General features: G+C 43.9%; 1 protein-coding gene across 4 annotated transcripts in view; it reads left to right on the forward strand.

Annotated features, from left to right (window-relative positions):
- The window catches only part of carmil3 (capping protein regulator and myosin 1 linker 3), a 75,168-nt gene that overhangs the window by 7,028 nt on the left and 52,321 nt on the right, over positions 1 to 15,819 (forward strand). For all 4 annotated transcript variants that reach the window (XM_068568606.1, XM_068568635.1, XM_068568626.1 and 1 more), the window contains exons 4-9: positions 7,850 to 7,900; positions 9,018 to 9,077; positions 9,180 to 9,301; positions 11,350 to 11,444; positions 11,881 to 11,951; positions 12,096 to 12,169. In XM_068568606.1, the coding sequence (XP_068424707.1) occupies positions 7,850 to 7,900; positions 9,018 to 9,077; positions 9,180 to 9,301; positions 11,350 to 11,444; positions 11,881 to 11,951; positions 12,096 to 12,169 (473 nt within the window). The remainder of the gene's footprint in view (positions 1 to 7,849; positions 7,901 to 9,017; positions 9,078 to 9,179; positions 9,302 to 11,349; positions 11,445 to 11,880; positions 11,952 to 12,095; positions 12,170 to 15,819) is intronic.

Raw genomic sequence — 15,819 nt, forward strand, 5'->3', positions numbered from 1 at the left:
ATTTATCCCTATCGGCCGCTCAGTTTTATACTCTGTTGACTCTGCGGTTCCAACGCTCCCACCTTCAAAATAATGGGCCCATTACTGGCTGAGCTTGCCACTGTTTGACAGTCCAGAACGCACTGGGGCGCTTCAGACGCTTATTTCAACTTAGGTTACGTCGCTGTCCCGCTCATGAGACTCTGGAAGGACTGAGGTTTGAGGTTGAGTTAGTGGCGCAGCATTTAATGACTTGGTTGTCATTGCATGATCAGTGGGTGTGTCTGTTTTTGGGGATGCTTATAGCAGGGCTGTTATTTAGAAAGTTGATGAAAAGAAATGTTCAGCAAATCTTTTTTTTATTTTTTAAGTTGCTCTTTTTCTGCACAGAAATAATTTATGCCGGAACTTATTTTATTTACCTGAACCACAATAAAATATATTTTTTTCATTTAGCATTTCTTTGTACCCTTGGGCATTAACAGTAAAACAATAATTTCTAAATATGAGCCTCAACCAAATGTCATCATGAATAAGTGTGGCTTTATCAAGTTATTATTTCCCCAGGATGTTCAGCATCACTCTCTATTTACCTGATTTGTGGCATATTTCCATGAAAAACATTGATGAAAAAGTCTCAAATTTATACTAAGCGGTTTATAATAATAGTAATAACAAGATTCCAGAACATTCCAAAATAATACGCAGTTTTGAAGAAAGAAAGTAAATGTGTGTGTGTGTGTGTGTAACACACACACATTTCCTAGAAGTAAGCTTCCTGCAGTGCACCCTGGGAATCTTTGAGGTCAAAGATACAGCTGATATTTTGATTCAAATCACTGCTCAGAAGCTACCAACTAGTTGAGAGTTGTAATTCACCATAATATAAGACTGCTACTTCTATTATTTACTCTGTACATTGCAGCGTTGCCTTCCCCCAAGTTCTCCCTGATCTGAATTTAGAGTCTAAAGAACTGACAGACTGTGTAGGGCCCTCTGAGTTAATCTTGTGTTTGTGTGCTCAAACTGTAGATAAAATCAATTTGAGCAGTTGGCAGTTAATGTGTCAAATGTGGATATGTGTTCTGGCTAACCGAACGTCTTGGGACTAAATGAAGTAAATAAAAGTAGTATAGTATTGGTTCCAAGATCTGCCTCATTTTTTTTAGTTTATCAGCACCATTAATATAACATAAATATCTTTCTGGGAGATTTCTTCTCTCCCCGTGTCTTACTCGACCTTGTGAATCTAATTTTCCTTAACTGAGTCGTCCATGCTTGTTACTGTCATTTTGCTGCTGCGGTTTTAATTTAAGTCCTTTCTGCCTTTCAAAAAAAACAAACTTCTATAAATCTTCCCCCATCTGCATGAGTTGGTGTTTCCAATCTTACCGCTGTGGCTTCTTTTTTAATTATTACATCTCTCAGTGCTCTGTCCAGTGTAAAGCACATCACAGACTTCTTGTGCTTTGCTGATTCACCGACCCCCAAGGTAATTCAGTGGTGGTTAAATCCAAGTCTGTGAAGTTGGAATTCACACATTAGACCACTGGCTGTAAAGTGGCACTCCCAACGATTTCACAGATCAAGTTCCGTCCCTCATCATAAGGTTTACTACTGGTCTTCGAAGAACCTTTTTTTGTACACTGCCTAGCCAAAAAAAAAGTCGTTACAAAATAAATGTCACACACACTAATATTTTGTTGAATCGCCTTTAGCTTTGATTACGGCACGCATTCGCTGTGGCATTGTTTTGATAAGCTTCTCCAATGTCACAAGATTTATTTCCATCCAGTGTTGCAATCATTTTTCACCAAGATCTTGTATTGATGATGGTAGAGTATGACCGCTCAGGTAAAGCCTTCTCCTGCACATCCCAAAGATTCTCAATGGGGTTACGGTCTGGACTCCATGTGTGAAAATGATGTCTCATGCTCCCTGAACCAATCTTTCACAATTTGAGCTCGATGAATCCTGGCATAGTCGTCTTGGAATATGCCCATGCAATCAGGGAAAAAAAATACATTGTTGGAATAACCTGGTCGTTGCTGAAGCTATACCTGACCAACTGCAGCAACGCCAGATCATAGCACTGCCACCACAGACTTGTATAGTAGGCAGTAGTAGTTAAATCCAGGTGGAGACTTTTTTTTTGGCCAGGCATTGTATTTGTCCACTGTGTGGCTTTGGAAGGAGCTCCTCAATAATAACCGAGATGAGGCTGTCATGGTCATTCTGGCTTGGACTGTAAGACTCCAAAGCATAGAAATAAAATAAGAATGGAGCAGACATTGCACCGTTTGCGTGGCCATTTGCCCAGGTAAAAAAAAAGAGGCAATTGTTTTAAATTCAGTGTCGGCCATCATAAGGTGGGTCACACGTTTGAGAACTCTCTTCTGGCCCATGGTTTCCTTTTTCTTTGTCTCTTGTAGATGCTCATCTTTTAACAATTTTCAATTCCTCTCGAGGAGTAAGGCAACGCAGATAGTGTGCACACACCTCTCCACACTTTGAACCATTTCTCTGGTGTCTCTACTGCGAAACGCATACTGTTCAAAGCGACTGAAGGCAAGTCGCAGACTCACTGAAGCGAGATTCAGCAAAGTCAATCCTCTGGTGCTCTTACAATTAAAGATGTGCGGATTTACCTTCTTCAATTATGACCAAACATATCACAGTAAACATGGCTCCGATACCGACGAGGGCTGAACCTAAATATTATACTGTTCTTTATTCGGTTCATCAATTCTGGTATTCAGATATTCTTTTATTAAAAAAGGTTTTGGCCCCTTGAAATTACACACATGACTAAAATGCACCACCATTTTTAGAAAATGGTTCTTATTCCTTAACAAATAAATAGAAATACGAACGACAATAATGTACAAACAACAGAATCCTTCAAAATGAATGCCTTTTTAATTAAACGGAAAGAGATGTTATGGTGTCATCTCACCAGAGAGCAGAGAAATGTCTGGCTGAGTTACGGAGCTTAACCCATTGGGGGCTCGGGCCGAGCGGTGACTGCAGCCTCAAAACACCGCCGTTCAGGCTGGTTTTATGGATTCTGAGCTGGCCATGGTTAAATGTGGTGTGATGGGGATACTCGTTACTTGGAGAGGCCGGATGCACAGTGTGTTTCTAAAACATTACATTTGCAAAAAAATGAAATCCTGTGGAGTTTGAAACGTAAGCAGAGTACGTGAGCACACCATTAACTAGCTATATCTTCTATCTTTATGAATCAGTTTGAATCAGTTTGATCTGGGATCTTTCAAACGCATATATTTTCACAAAAATTAGAAAACGTTAATTTTGTTTGTGGTACGGTTAGTGATCGCGTGGGCTCCGTGGCAGATCCGACTTACCGGAGGCTGAATTACAAAATCAACTGTACATTTTTTGAGATTGCAAAGCCGGGCCTCGCTTTCATCTCCGGAGATGCTTTGTTGCAGGAAGAGACCCCAACTGTGTGGTGGACTGTGAAAGAAAGCCGAGCAAAGCAGTAAAGGACAGACAACGTGTCTGTTTTTTCAGTCTCTCAACGACGCGTCCATTTCTTTTTTTGTGTCATGGCAAACATTACCACTGCATCATCCATGATTTTCTCCTCCAGAGGCTCAGCGTGCAGTCCTTTTCCCTGCAAGTGTGCATAATGTACTGTGTGCCGTAAAAAGTGCGTATCTATAAGTAAAAGTACTGAACGTATAAGTATCTATCGTCAGGGCAGAGCGGCATCTCCAAGTATCTCTTCCTCTATTTCACCTCTCCAAAACTATTCATTTTCTTATTCTCTTTAGCCCGCTCGCTCTCATTGTCCTCCTGTATCCAACCCCCCCCACCCACTCTCCACTCTCCACCCTCCACGCCCTTCTTTGCTCATCCATTTGGCCTCTCTCACACTCACCGCTTGTCTCATCTCATCCCATTTCCTCACATTTGATTGTGTTGTTTTGTTTTTAATTCTGCTCAGCCCATTAACCCAATCCTGACTTTCAGTCCGTACTTGTCCTCTTATAAACTCTCATCTCTTGCTTCTATCTATAGTACTGTACAGCCCTCCAACCCTCATCCCATTATCCGTCTCCTTTTCTACCCATCTAGTCTACCTTTCTATCTCTTTTCCATTTCTTTAAGGTCCTTTTTTATTGGTTCAAGACAGTTCTCTTTACCGTCTCTTTGATTTAGACGCATTGTACTGGCTGGTTTTTATGAGAGTATTTGGAACAAGAAATGTTTTACAGCTTTGCATTTCTTTCCTCTCATTTGATTTCATCTCTCTCTAACTCTTTTTTTCCTTGTTTTTTTCTCAACCACTCTAAAGTCCACTTATAAAGTAGGACCTAGGGCATCTGTGCTTTCAAACCCCCTGTCACTTATGCAGAGAGACACACAAACACACATCCACATACACGCACGTAAGCTGACAGATTGACTGATGGCAGGGTTGTGCTCTTGTGATGCTGAGTCCACTTGAACGATGGTAGCCGACTGTGTGTTTGTGACAGGGAGGGAGAGAGAGAGGGAGACGAGACAGGCGAGTGTAGTCCAAAGCCAGCTTAGCATGCTATTGTGCATCATTATACGTGCATGAGAGTCCAAACGGGAGTGTGTGTGCTGCACTAGCATGCCGGACTTATTCAAATGTCTGTATTGGAATGTTTCTGATTTTGTGTGTGTGTACGTGTGTGTTTAAAATGCCCTTGTGGCCGAGCCAGAAATACCGCAGGCGGCCAAATCTGGCACTGATCCTCAGCTTGTTCCCTCAGAGGCAACACTGTCACACGCACACACACATACACACACGCGCACACACACACACATACACACACACAAAACCCGGAGACACTCTTTGATTTGCACCATCTCGTTTGAAGTGCAAGACCCAGAGCCTGACAGCTTATGATTAATATAAGCCCCCGCCCTCTGCCCTCTCAGCCGCGTGTGCATGCAAACACACGCACCCAGAATGAGATACATTTGTAGTTTTTCGTGCACGTACTGTATACACACGCTCCCACACTGCCCTCAAGGCCCGCTTCGAGAGGGGTACGGGGGACGGGGGACGGAGAGAGGGGGATGGGGGGGGGGGGGCAGCTGGCTGCCTCTTTGAACCAGTGCGTCTGACACTGTGCCGTCACAGCAAGGGCACCTCTGCACCCCCAAACCCATCACCATCGTCCTCTAATCTCTCTCTTCGTCTCCCCCTCCCCCCCACATGCTCTCATCACTTTCAGAGATTGTCGGCGGCAGTGCACTCGGCTGACCGGGTCAAAAGAAATGCCGACCATCTCATCTCAGAAGGTTTCCTGTGCGGGAACTGAATCTTTTTAGGGGCTTTCAGGATTTTCGATTGAGGAGCAGGTTGCCACAAAGCCACACAGGGGCGGACATTTTCTTTCGGTAGCTATTGGGGCTCGACCTTATCTCAAGCTATTTGCTCCAATTAATATTAATACCTGGGTGATTTATCCTCATGCCCGAATGCTTCAGAAAGATGCAATTATTGTAACAGTTCATTCCATGAGAGGTCAAAGGTTATGAGATTTGATACAATTGTTATAATTTTAGAAACATAACAAATTTTGTTTGTCACTCTGAAGACACCCGGCTATTTAAGCATTCCTAAAATCTTGAAGATGAGAGCAGAAAAGTATTCTCCTTTCATCAAAACTTAACCATTTGAAATATGTCCAATATTTTACAGTCAACCATGAAGTTAATTTGCATGCAGAAAACTAGACGAAGTTACTGCAGTTCACACTTAGCGGTCAGAACTACATCACTGTGATTCTTGTATAACTTTTTTATTATTCTAGGTGTAAGGCCACCAGCTCGCAGTGCATGTGCACGTTTACCAGAGATCAGCGATAATTTACGGAATAAATGGCGACACAGCTTATGAAATCGAACTAACAGCCCACGCAGCAAAAGCAGCGGCAGCGTGCTCACTTCTCTCTCGACACAGGACGCGTTCAGGCACTGTGTTGGGTGTAGGTCACTAGGGTTTTGACAGCTCTCACGACCTAACACACTGCCGTTATGCACCTAAAACAGAAGATAGACGATGTCAGTCTTGTGAGTGAAAATGTGAGCTGTCACGTCTGCTTTATGGTAACACCGTAAAGAAAATAAGAAGCCCACTAACATTCTAGATCCTGCCCTTTTGATAAAGTGGGTAACAATTCGACTCAGGGAGGTCGTAGCGAGGTGACATTTTAAGTTTGAAGGGTGACATTGCCGCCGAGGCTCAAACCCTGCACCTGCTATAACTATCATATTGATGAAAAGATACCCCCTGTTTAGATTTTTCCTCACTGCTGTACACAACCCATCCAAGTAGGCAAAAAATAGCCGTTCTTGAGTGTTGATTGTCTCTGATGACAATGAGCTGTAAATGATATATTAAGAGAGGACAAACCCGACGAGAGGGGCCTTGTTCAGCATCAGAGGATTAAATCGGCACCCGTCAGAGAGCCTGAATTATTGATGCTCCTGTTTACATTCAGCTCTTCTGTCAGCTCGCAAGGCTTTCGAAGGGAGAAGATCCTTCTGTCATTTTCTCCACTCACTTCCCCATCGCATTCCCTCCGCTCCTTCCTGGATTTATGTAACAAGAGTTTTCAAACTTGACATGGGGCTGTGATTTGGACTTACAATCTTCTGCGAAGGCCCCGCCGCCAGTTTAGTGCAGGGATTTTAATTCTCTTGGCGGGGGCTATCCCTCCGTCTACTCCTCTTCTGCACTCTTGTTTGTCATTCCTCTCCCTCTCCTCCATCGCCTCTCTGTGGGAGTCTGTCATGGATGTCTATATAGTTAAGGCACAGGCCTGATCTGTGACGCCAGCTTTGCTGGGAGTAGGTGTAGTATCTGAAGACTTCATTATCAGGGGGGGAATCTAGTGTCTCTGTCCTATCGCCTCCTCCATCTCACTCGCTTCCACTCTCTCTCACTCTCTCTCTCTCTCTTTGTGTGTTTCATTTTCTTTCTCCGTCTCACCGCCACACAGCGGGGTGCCATTAGCCATTCAGCACAGAGAGGCCTTCAGGAATTGAAAGCGACGGAGCAGAAAAAGAAAAGAAAAACTGAATCGGGAAAAGGAGACAGGGGAGTTGGGAGGTGAAAGGGAGGGGGTGAGGGCAAGAGGGGATGGAGTGAGGTGTTAAGGCGGGAGCAAACCAGACGGGAAGATGGAGGGATTAGGGATTAAGGAAGAAGATTCAGGGTGGGAGAATGAACAGATTTCCATGGCGATGAAGAGAAATGACAGAATGCAAAGGAGAGAATTTGAAAGCCAACTGAGAAAGCGCAAAACCAAAGTGTGGCCAGGAATTGGAGTAGGAGCCAGAGAGGGATAGAGATGCATAGTGCGTGCATGGGTTATGCTAATTATGGATTTTTGAATTATGAATGAGATTAATTACATAGGCAGATCTGAATATATTCACATTTTCTGTATCTTACTTTACTCCCGGAACCTTTTTAAATGGTAATGCCTTTCTCCTGGAAAAAGCACACCTCTCTTTTCGCTCACTCTTCCCGTCTTCATGGTCCTCTTTCTCCCCCCCAGTTCCCTCTCTGACGCAATGAGGCGTTCGCTGAGCAAGTGCTGCTTGATACCATCAACACAACTTGGCGCGCGATGAATCGACAACACCGCATGACTCGCAATCTCGCCGTAATGTTTAGTATGCGCGCGCATGTCATCGTTGTTTATTAGCCCGCTAATGTCTGGCGTGCTTAGCATGACTTACGAGCCACGGAGATGGTTTGCTCTCTTTATGGGGTGTTTGAGTGGTGCTATTTTTTGCTGCAATTTGCATTTCCTGCTCTGTGACAGAAAACAAAATGAATGTGTTCTCCCCTCAGGTCCTGGCAACATGGAGACTGTATCTCTTTGCTGTCAAAGTGCCCACCAAGGTAAATGTTCCCCTGCTCTCAGTGGGATTTTATGGCTCGCACTTGCCAGCCTTGATCTTTTGCTAATTCAAGAGAGGTGTGACAAAAAAAGTAGAAGACTTCTAAAGCAAGAGATAAGAGATGATGACGATTGTGTTGATCATGTTTTAGAATGATGACACGGTGGCAGGTAACATAAAGTTAGTAGTTTAGATCAATAATAATTTTACAGTATTATAAAAAAACAAGTACAGTCACCATTTTAGATTTGCATCGATTTGGTACCAAAGTATCTGCAGATTCCTATTTACTGTACATACGTAAAAGTGATATCTATCTTCTCACCTAATTCTTGGCAAGAAAGCTAATTGCTTATTTCCCAGAATGTCAAACCTACTCAAAAAGGATAGTTTAAGTTTCTTATAACTTGGGGTCTTACTTATGCAGTTCCCACCATCAATTTTATCAGTGACCATAACATCGCACACACAGAGAGGAATGCCTGACATTCGACAGTGAAACCATCGCAACAGCAAACTCATAACGAGCAAGAAACGCAAGCCGTGAAATCAAACGACTTGTAAATAAGTCAACTGTTTTTAGTTTTATTTTCTTTTGGTCCGAGTCACTCCCTTCCAACTGATCTATCATGACACGGCTTGCAGAGAGTTCATGGTGAAGTTAAGAGAAGATTCTCTCTTCCAGACTCAGCAGTAGTCTCTTTGTGTCGGAGCAATCCCCTGGAGGCATTAATGGGGCTAGCGTTCTCTTTTTCCAACCGTGGTGTTTGTCCTCTAGTTTTTGGTCGACTGTCGCATTAAGTAATCTGACGCACACACAATATCCAAATTTAATCAAAGCTTTAGTTTAACGGAGCTCTCTTCAGTTGTTTTGACGGCAAGCCAACAGTTGAAATAAAAAGCAAGTGCACCCAACATATTAATAGTCACCTTTATTCTGTTGTGCGCTTGACTACATCAAGCACACTAGGTCTCAATGTTCATAAATTCACATGAGGCCAAAACCATGAAAATAAGATGCAAGTTGTAAAAAGATTATACTATCCTTTGACAGATGATGTAAGACTTCTGACAATGTTTCAGTGGGAACCACAATAATATTTTTCTACTGTTTTCAGATGGAGGTCACCTTCAACTTCTTGGAAATCCGAGCAATGAACACCTATCCAGAACACCAGGTGACACACCGACACGCAAAGTGTTTTCCTGCAGTTTGGACTTTCGTAGCTGCTGAAAATGTTACTATTGACAAACTGTCGTGTCCGTATACACACACACAGGTTGTCATCGACACAGACAAGACCACATACTCGCTGAGACTACAGACCCAGGACCAGCTGGATCACATGGTCAGCCACATCAACGTTGCCCTCTCCCGAGTCTTCAACAACTCCATTTATGCGTAAGCATCTCCGAGCACCCGCGCCTCGAGCAAAGAAACAAGTCTTCCTGTTTTTGTGTGTGTTCGCGCTGAGGAGCGAAGACGAGTTGGCCGATGTTAACAGCACTCGACGTGTGCGTTGGTACAACTTGGCAGCCTCACTTTTGCTTTTCTTGTCGGCAGCCAAATGCATTCTTGTGTTGCTGGGGTTTGCATTCCACCCATTTCTGTGTCACAAGAGACGTTTAACACCCAGCAATCAGTGGGATTAAATAAACCTGCTGACACTGAGTGGGCAGTTACCTGAAGGCTTTGTGTTTTTTTATTTTTTAAAGTAGCTGTTTCAGTACAAGCAAAGAGCAGCAGAACACACAGTCACTGACAGAGCAATAGGCTCGGGCCTCCAGTCAAAAAGACATTTTTGCACAATTAAAGAATCTGAAGTGAGCTGTGTACGCCCTTTACACTTTCTTAAAGAGGACACACACTAAAGAACAGCCTGGATAGAGTTAAATTAAAGCCCTGGAAATGTTTTGTCCCATGGTCATGTGAATGTATGGGTGAGCGGGCAAGCAAGGCAGAGCGTATTGTCCTCTCTCCTGGGTCTCATCTACAGTTTCTAAGAGCAATGGGATTGACTGCGCTCCGACTATTGACCTGCACAGGGCTATCTTTGGAGCTTTATCATCTTTTGGAATGTCTCTTTTCCATTAGGGCCGTGGCAGATGATTGCCTCCAGTGAGAACATTTAAGGTGAATAAAGGGAGAGGGGAGGACAGAGGGAGCGCAGTTGTTGTAGGTTTGATTGTGCAGACTTGTAACTGATTGGTGCCACTGCATTGAGGTCCACAATGCAGATGGTATCAAGATAACAGGAGCATACACGCGCGCGCCAGCGGCGGACGATGATTGTCGAGATAAGGTGGGGATTAAGGTCACGGACGTGGTTAGGTGTTGTGTGAGATTTGTTGGCAAATGGGATTAAGGATGCTGTGTGTTGAATGCAACGGTGTAGTGGTGTAATCCTATCAAAAAGTCAAAGCAGGTAGAGCACAGTGTTATGTTCAAACACTGTATTTACTTGGGGATCCGAGTCCTTACAGCGTTCTGCTTACCGGATGCTTTTTGTCAGAGAACTGTTTGAAAGAAAACAACCAGTAAGCAGCGGGATACGTTTTTTTAATATAGAATTGAGGCAAGAAGAAAAAAAAAACATCTAGGAATTTATTTACAACCAAAGCAATGATATAATGATATAATGACATTGCAGACGCTCAGTTTTCATTTAAATTCTGTTTGGATAAATCAATGAAAAACAAGACTGCTGCAAATTAGCATCAAGCCAACGCAAATAAGACAATATTTTGAAAATAGTTTGCAGCTGTGCTATGTTTCCTTTTTGGTCGCCTTATTTATTATTAAGTCGCTGGAGTTTGTATTCATGACTTTGTCTCGCAGGAAGCTGCGCTAGCAGGGAGCAGAACTATTATCCTACCTGAAGCATTCACACCTAGAAGCAGCTTTCTACCATCGTACCATCCTTTGGACACTGAAATGCTCCATTTATGCAGCTAAGAATCAGTGCCTTGCTTCAGGGCACTTCAGCAATAGAGGCTGAGGGAGGTGGTGAAGCATAATATTTACTTTTCCCATCATTTGGACCAGAGGCTTTTTAATCACAATACCGCTTCTCACAAGGCTACACAGATAATGAAGACCACTTTGTTGAAAGCTGAAGTATCATCATGGTCATTAGGGCGTACCCTCTGGGAACATTGACAATCCCATGATGGTTTGTCCAGCACCGTGGTAACTTCAGGTTGACGTTGCTAAACCCCTCCCCCACGTTCCTCTCCTGGAAATACCTGCAGTCTCCCTTTCAGGTGGTACGCAGTAATTACATTAGCCAGCACTTCTTTACAAATCACACGCCAAGGCCTTCAGTGTGAGCATATTGTGATGCTTAAAGTAAGTGTTTTAGAGTGGAGTGCTAGCACTTTACGGATCCGCTAGCGCGGCTGTAGGCTATCGTCTTATTTGAACCAGTACACTTCCTCTTTGTCTTCCAGTCCTCCTATTTGCCGGGCAGAGGGAGACCTCACTGAAGGAAGTCACAAGTTTTCACCAAACTCTGAATCGTCTTTGGAGGCCCAGAAAACCTGCGGTGAGTCGTCTATGTTACTGTTTGCAGCGCACCATACGCACACATCACACAAATATGTAGATATGCACTTTAGAATCCATCCACTCACTGACGCACTGACTTTCCCCAAATCTCGTTGGGAGACTCATCCTTAAGTGGGTCAGAGGACCAAAGTTGCTGGATGCACTCCCTTTTCTGCAAGTAATCCCATTAATCTACAAGATGTGCTCTTTCATGCTGCAATACTTTCATCTTGCCACCAATATTTACAGCTAATCTCACTCACTCTCGGCTGAAGATCCCTGTCTCGCTCTTCGACTCTCCCTTTCATCTCTGGCCTCTCTGCCTTTTCCCTCCTACCTGAATCCTGCACACTGCGTTTATTCATCCTTGCCCTTTCCGATCCGTTACGGTCTGGTTTGGATTGATTTGTTGTCTTCCCCTCTTCACTTTTCAGGAGGTTTTTCTGAGACCTATGCAGCTCTTTGTGACTACAACGGGATCGGCTGCAAAGAAGAAGTTCAGTGGGTGAGGACACAGTGCAGGCTGGTTAAACTACCTCTTTTTGCCGTGTTATTTAAGATACTCTATGCTTTTGTACATTTCAGAACTAAACTATCTTTTTCTTCAACTCTGTAACATTTATTTTTTATCTCATCCCTCCTCCCCCAGGATGTTGACACCATCTACCACTCGCAGGACAACAGGGAGTTCAATTTACTGGATTTCAGCCATCTAGACAGCAGGTGACTTAGTTTATTGACATCTTACCCACAACTAGAATTGAACGCTCAGTTCGCCAGTATGCACTAAATTAGATTGACGCAAGCTTATTATTCTTCAGCAGGCAACAGTGAAGTTTGTGTCTGCGTATGTGGGTTGACTCACTCTCCAACACATTAGATCTGAAATGAAGCAGCAGAAATGAGAGCAAAGTGCAGACTATCAGCATGAATTTGAGAATGAAAATGCAGTTCGGGGACAGAAAGTAATTGGACGAGTTAGCCCAAACTAATTATATCTGATATATTTGTCAGTTTTGTTGCAGTTAGTGTGTGGCTGTCCACAATCCACAGACATCAGCCGACAGTTGGTTTCGTCCTTGTGATGCTTTGCTAAAACTGCAGCCAGCTTCAACTTTTTTCTGTTTTTAACTTCAGTCTGGTCTTAGGAAGGTGAAACTTAGCTACTTAAATGCATTGTGTTTTTGTTTGTGCTTGACTTTGCCAGTCAAGAACATTCCCTTAGTTGTCACTGTGTCCCTATCAAGTGTAATGATGGGTATGAATATGCAAATGAGTAGGGGATGTCTGTTGCGTCTTAGACCATGATTGGCTCCAAACTAGCTCAAATCTTTCTGGTACGTCCACAGCTTTTAGGGGAGCTCAGGGAAACCTTTCCTCCCTTCAGTGGGAGAATTTGAAACCGGGCATCTCGTGCCAAAACGGGGCACATTCACACATCATTTTGCACAGTGAAGGTCAAAGAAAGAAAAAACGAAACAAAAATAGCTCGCCTTTTTTCAGGTACAGCCAATCAATTCCACCTTTCCCAGGCAAGTTATTTTACAACAAAAGAACTTGGCCTACAGGTTGTAGAGTAATGGTGCTCCGCTGTGCTTTTATTAATATAATGTCTCCAGTAGTGGGAAGTAGACGGCACCCTGTTGCTGCAAGACCTAGTGTCGGGGAAACCCATCGTTATACCACATCACTTTACAGGCTCGGGTCTTTTGAAATGCAACGAGTAATGGAGCAGTGCAATTTTGTTCACCCAGTCGGAGTTGGCTGAAAGTGTTGTGTAAAATCATTGGAGTTCAAGGCTACTACAGTTTGCAAGTGGTGTTCTCTAGTTCATGGTGACTCCTCCTGTTTTAAGCATTCTCAAAACTCTTCACCTTCCATAAGCGACACTTGCACGTAGCCTCGTTTACAATAAACAATGAGTATGCAATGTATGCAAGTGTTTGCACGCAGTTCGGCGGCTGGTTTGATTTTGCCACCAAAGATCACAAAAGACAACCTAGATAAATTGCCTTTCCAGATGTGTGAGTGAATAGATTACACTAGCAAGTGGCTCAACATTTAATGACCACATATATAAGTGTATTTAGTGGGGAAACCTGTTCAGTTTGAAATACATACTCTCCTGTTGTACCTATCGCAACCATTTATCCGAGTTACTATCCATAACCACGGACACATTTGGGCGGGGGGGCGAAAACACAAAGCATTGTTGGTAAATGTGTGTGTTATGTAAGAAGCCACACCAATAGCGGTGTAACTTGCAATGTGATGTGCTACATCCTCCTCCTCCCCCGTTTGTTTAGGTGCATTGCAAACCAATATATGATACATGCTTCTCGACAGCACTTCTGACAGAGCGGCTGCTTTAGGGAGAGTTTGCTGCACCCGGTGGTCGATAGCACATGCCACGGGACCTGTGACTGAACATCCCACTAATCAGCCGGGAACCGACATGTTTGGGATTGTATCTGAAGCTGCGAATCGGCACTTGGGTTGTGGTTTCATTTCCAATCCCCTGTCCTGCAGTGTAGACCCGCTAAAAAACAAAACAATAATAACACATCATGGTCCCAATACTGTCTGTCTACTCTGTAGTGTTGAAAGACTTTTTCCCCTCCTCATTTCCCGCCATGATGATGATGTTTTTGCAAAAATGTCTCCCAGAAAGTTTGACATCTCATTCTTCAAATATGACAATCGAGCTGCTACCGGTTTAACAAGACCCTCCGTGGGTAAAACGTGAAGTGTAATGCTCGGCCTTTCTCGCTCTGGCTCTCTTGCTTGTCCTGTGTCTTTGTTCAATTGTGTTTAGAAGTTTGGTAAAGATCACAGAGACGGGGAACGCAAAGCTTTGTCAGAGGCAGAATCCAGGACGCGTGGAAGCAGCTGTAAACAGCCATATGTCTTCTCCTCTACTTCACCCGCTGGTGTCTTTTCAAGTCCCCCTCATTTCCTTTTTTCGCAGGCATATTGATGAAGCGCGCGCGTACGCGTCACTCGAGCGCTGCCGATCATAAAGAGATTCTTGACAGCTGACATGCAAAGGTCTTTTATTTGAGGAATGTTTTGTCCCCAGAAAAGCCCGGAGGCCTCTGGAATTCTTTCTTTCCCTGCGTCGAGACAACAATCCTGTCTGGAGAGGATGCGCTCCCACTTAAAAAAATAAAACAATTTAAAGGCCCTTGCCATGCTGCTAAATCAAAAAAAAAAAGCCACTCATAGAGACATGATTGCAGCAGCAACTCATGAATATATTAATGTCTTTCACATTGAGAGCTAAAAAAAATCACTGCATCAGGGTTGTTTCCCCCCCGCCCCATTATTTTATGTAGTGTGTGTGTGATTAAGCCTTTGCAGGGGAAACTGGCTGGCCATGCTGTTCTTTTTTAAATTTATTTTCAGATCTCCATTTAACATATTTTTCCCTGGAGCCTACAATCCAATACCAAAGACTCCCTGCTTTTCTGGAGAAGTTTTATCAAATCGAAGTTGGTACGGGCATCAAAAGCTTTAACAAAAGAACATGAGGGATCACAAGGAAGTCGATGCAGGGAAGCAATCAAGACAGGGTGCGAATAGCCGGCGACAGGATCCAAGGATTGCTCTTTCCATGATCATGTGCCAGAAGCTGTTTGCGGTGCATTACTCCCTCCCGCCCCTCCTTGTCCGTCCACGTTTCCGCCCTGTCCATTGAGCTCCTCTACTGTTACCACAAGCAGCTTTTTTCTTCTTTTTTTTTGCCGACTGCTGTTCGTTCGAACATCGTCTCCACTCGCGCCTCCTGGCCGAAAGGGGACACCGTTCATTTTTTTTTTTTCTGGCCCCGTCTCATCTCTGTGTCATCCACTTCCTTTATTTTCTCCCTTTTTCATTTTCCTCAACTCTCTTTCTCTGAATCACTCTTGTCCACACACACAAACAAACTCTTGCCTGTCTCTGTTGGTTCTGTCTGGCCCATTGCATGTTGACAATGCATGGGAGACTGTGTGTGTGCGCGTGCGTGTGTGTTTATTTCCATTTGTTTGTTTTTTTGTTTGTGTGTCAGAGAGACAGTTTTACGCCTTACTGCCCCAAGAACTTTTGGGGCTCCTCTTGCCTTGACAGTCACTCCTCTGCATACGCACACACTCTCACTCACTAACAAGTCTGGATGCCGCATCCAACTTCTCACCAACTCTCTGTCTGGTTAGTTCTTCCTGTCACTGAAGCAGGACCGCAGCTCCACAGCTCACTGCTGCCAGCCGCCTCAGCTGTCACTGTTACAGGACCTGAGTCACAGGCCTGTACGGGGTTAGACTGCGGCATTGATTTATTACCATACGGTCAAAACCTAGCTGTATTCTGACAAGAGAAGGCGGTCCTTTTTTTTG

This window comes from Clinocottus analis, unplaced genomic scaffold (genome assembly GCF_023055335.1).
Source record: "Clinocottus analis isolate CAN_PGR_092001 unplaced genomic scaffold, fCliAna1.0.p SCAF_11, whole genome shotgun sequence".
NCBI lineage: Eukaryota > Metazoa > Chordata > Actinopteri > Perciformes > Cottidae > Clinocottus > Clinocottus analis.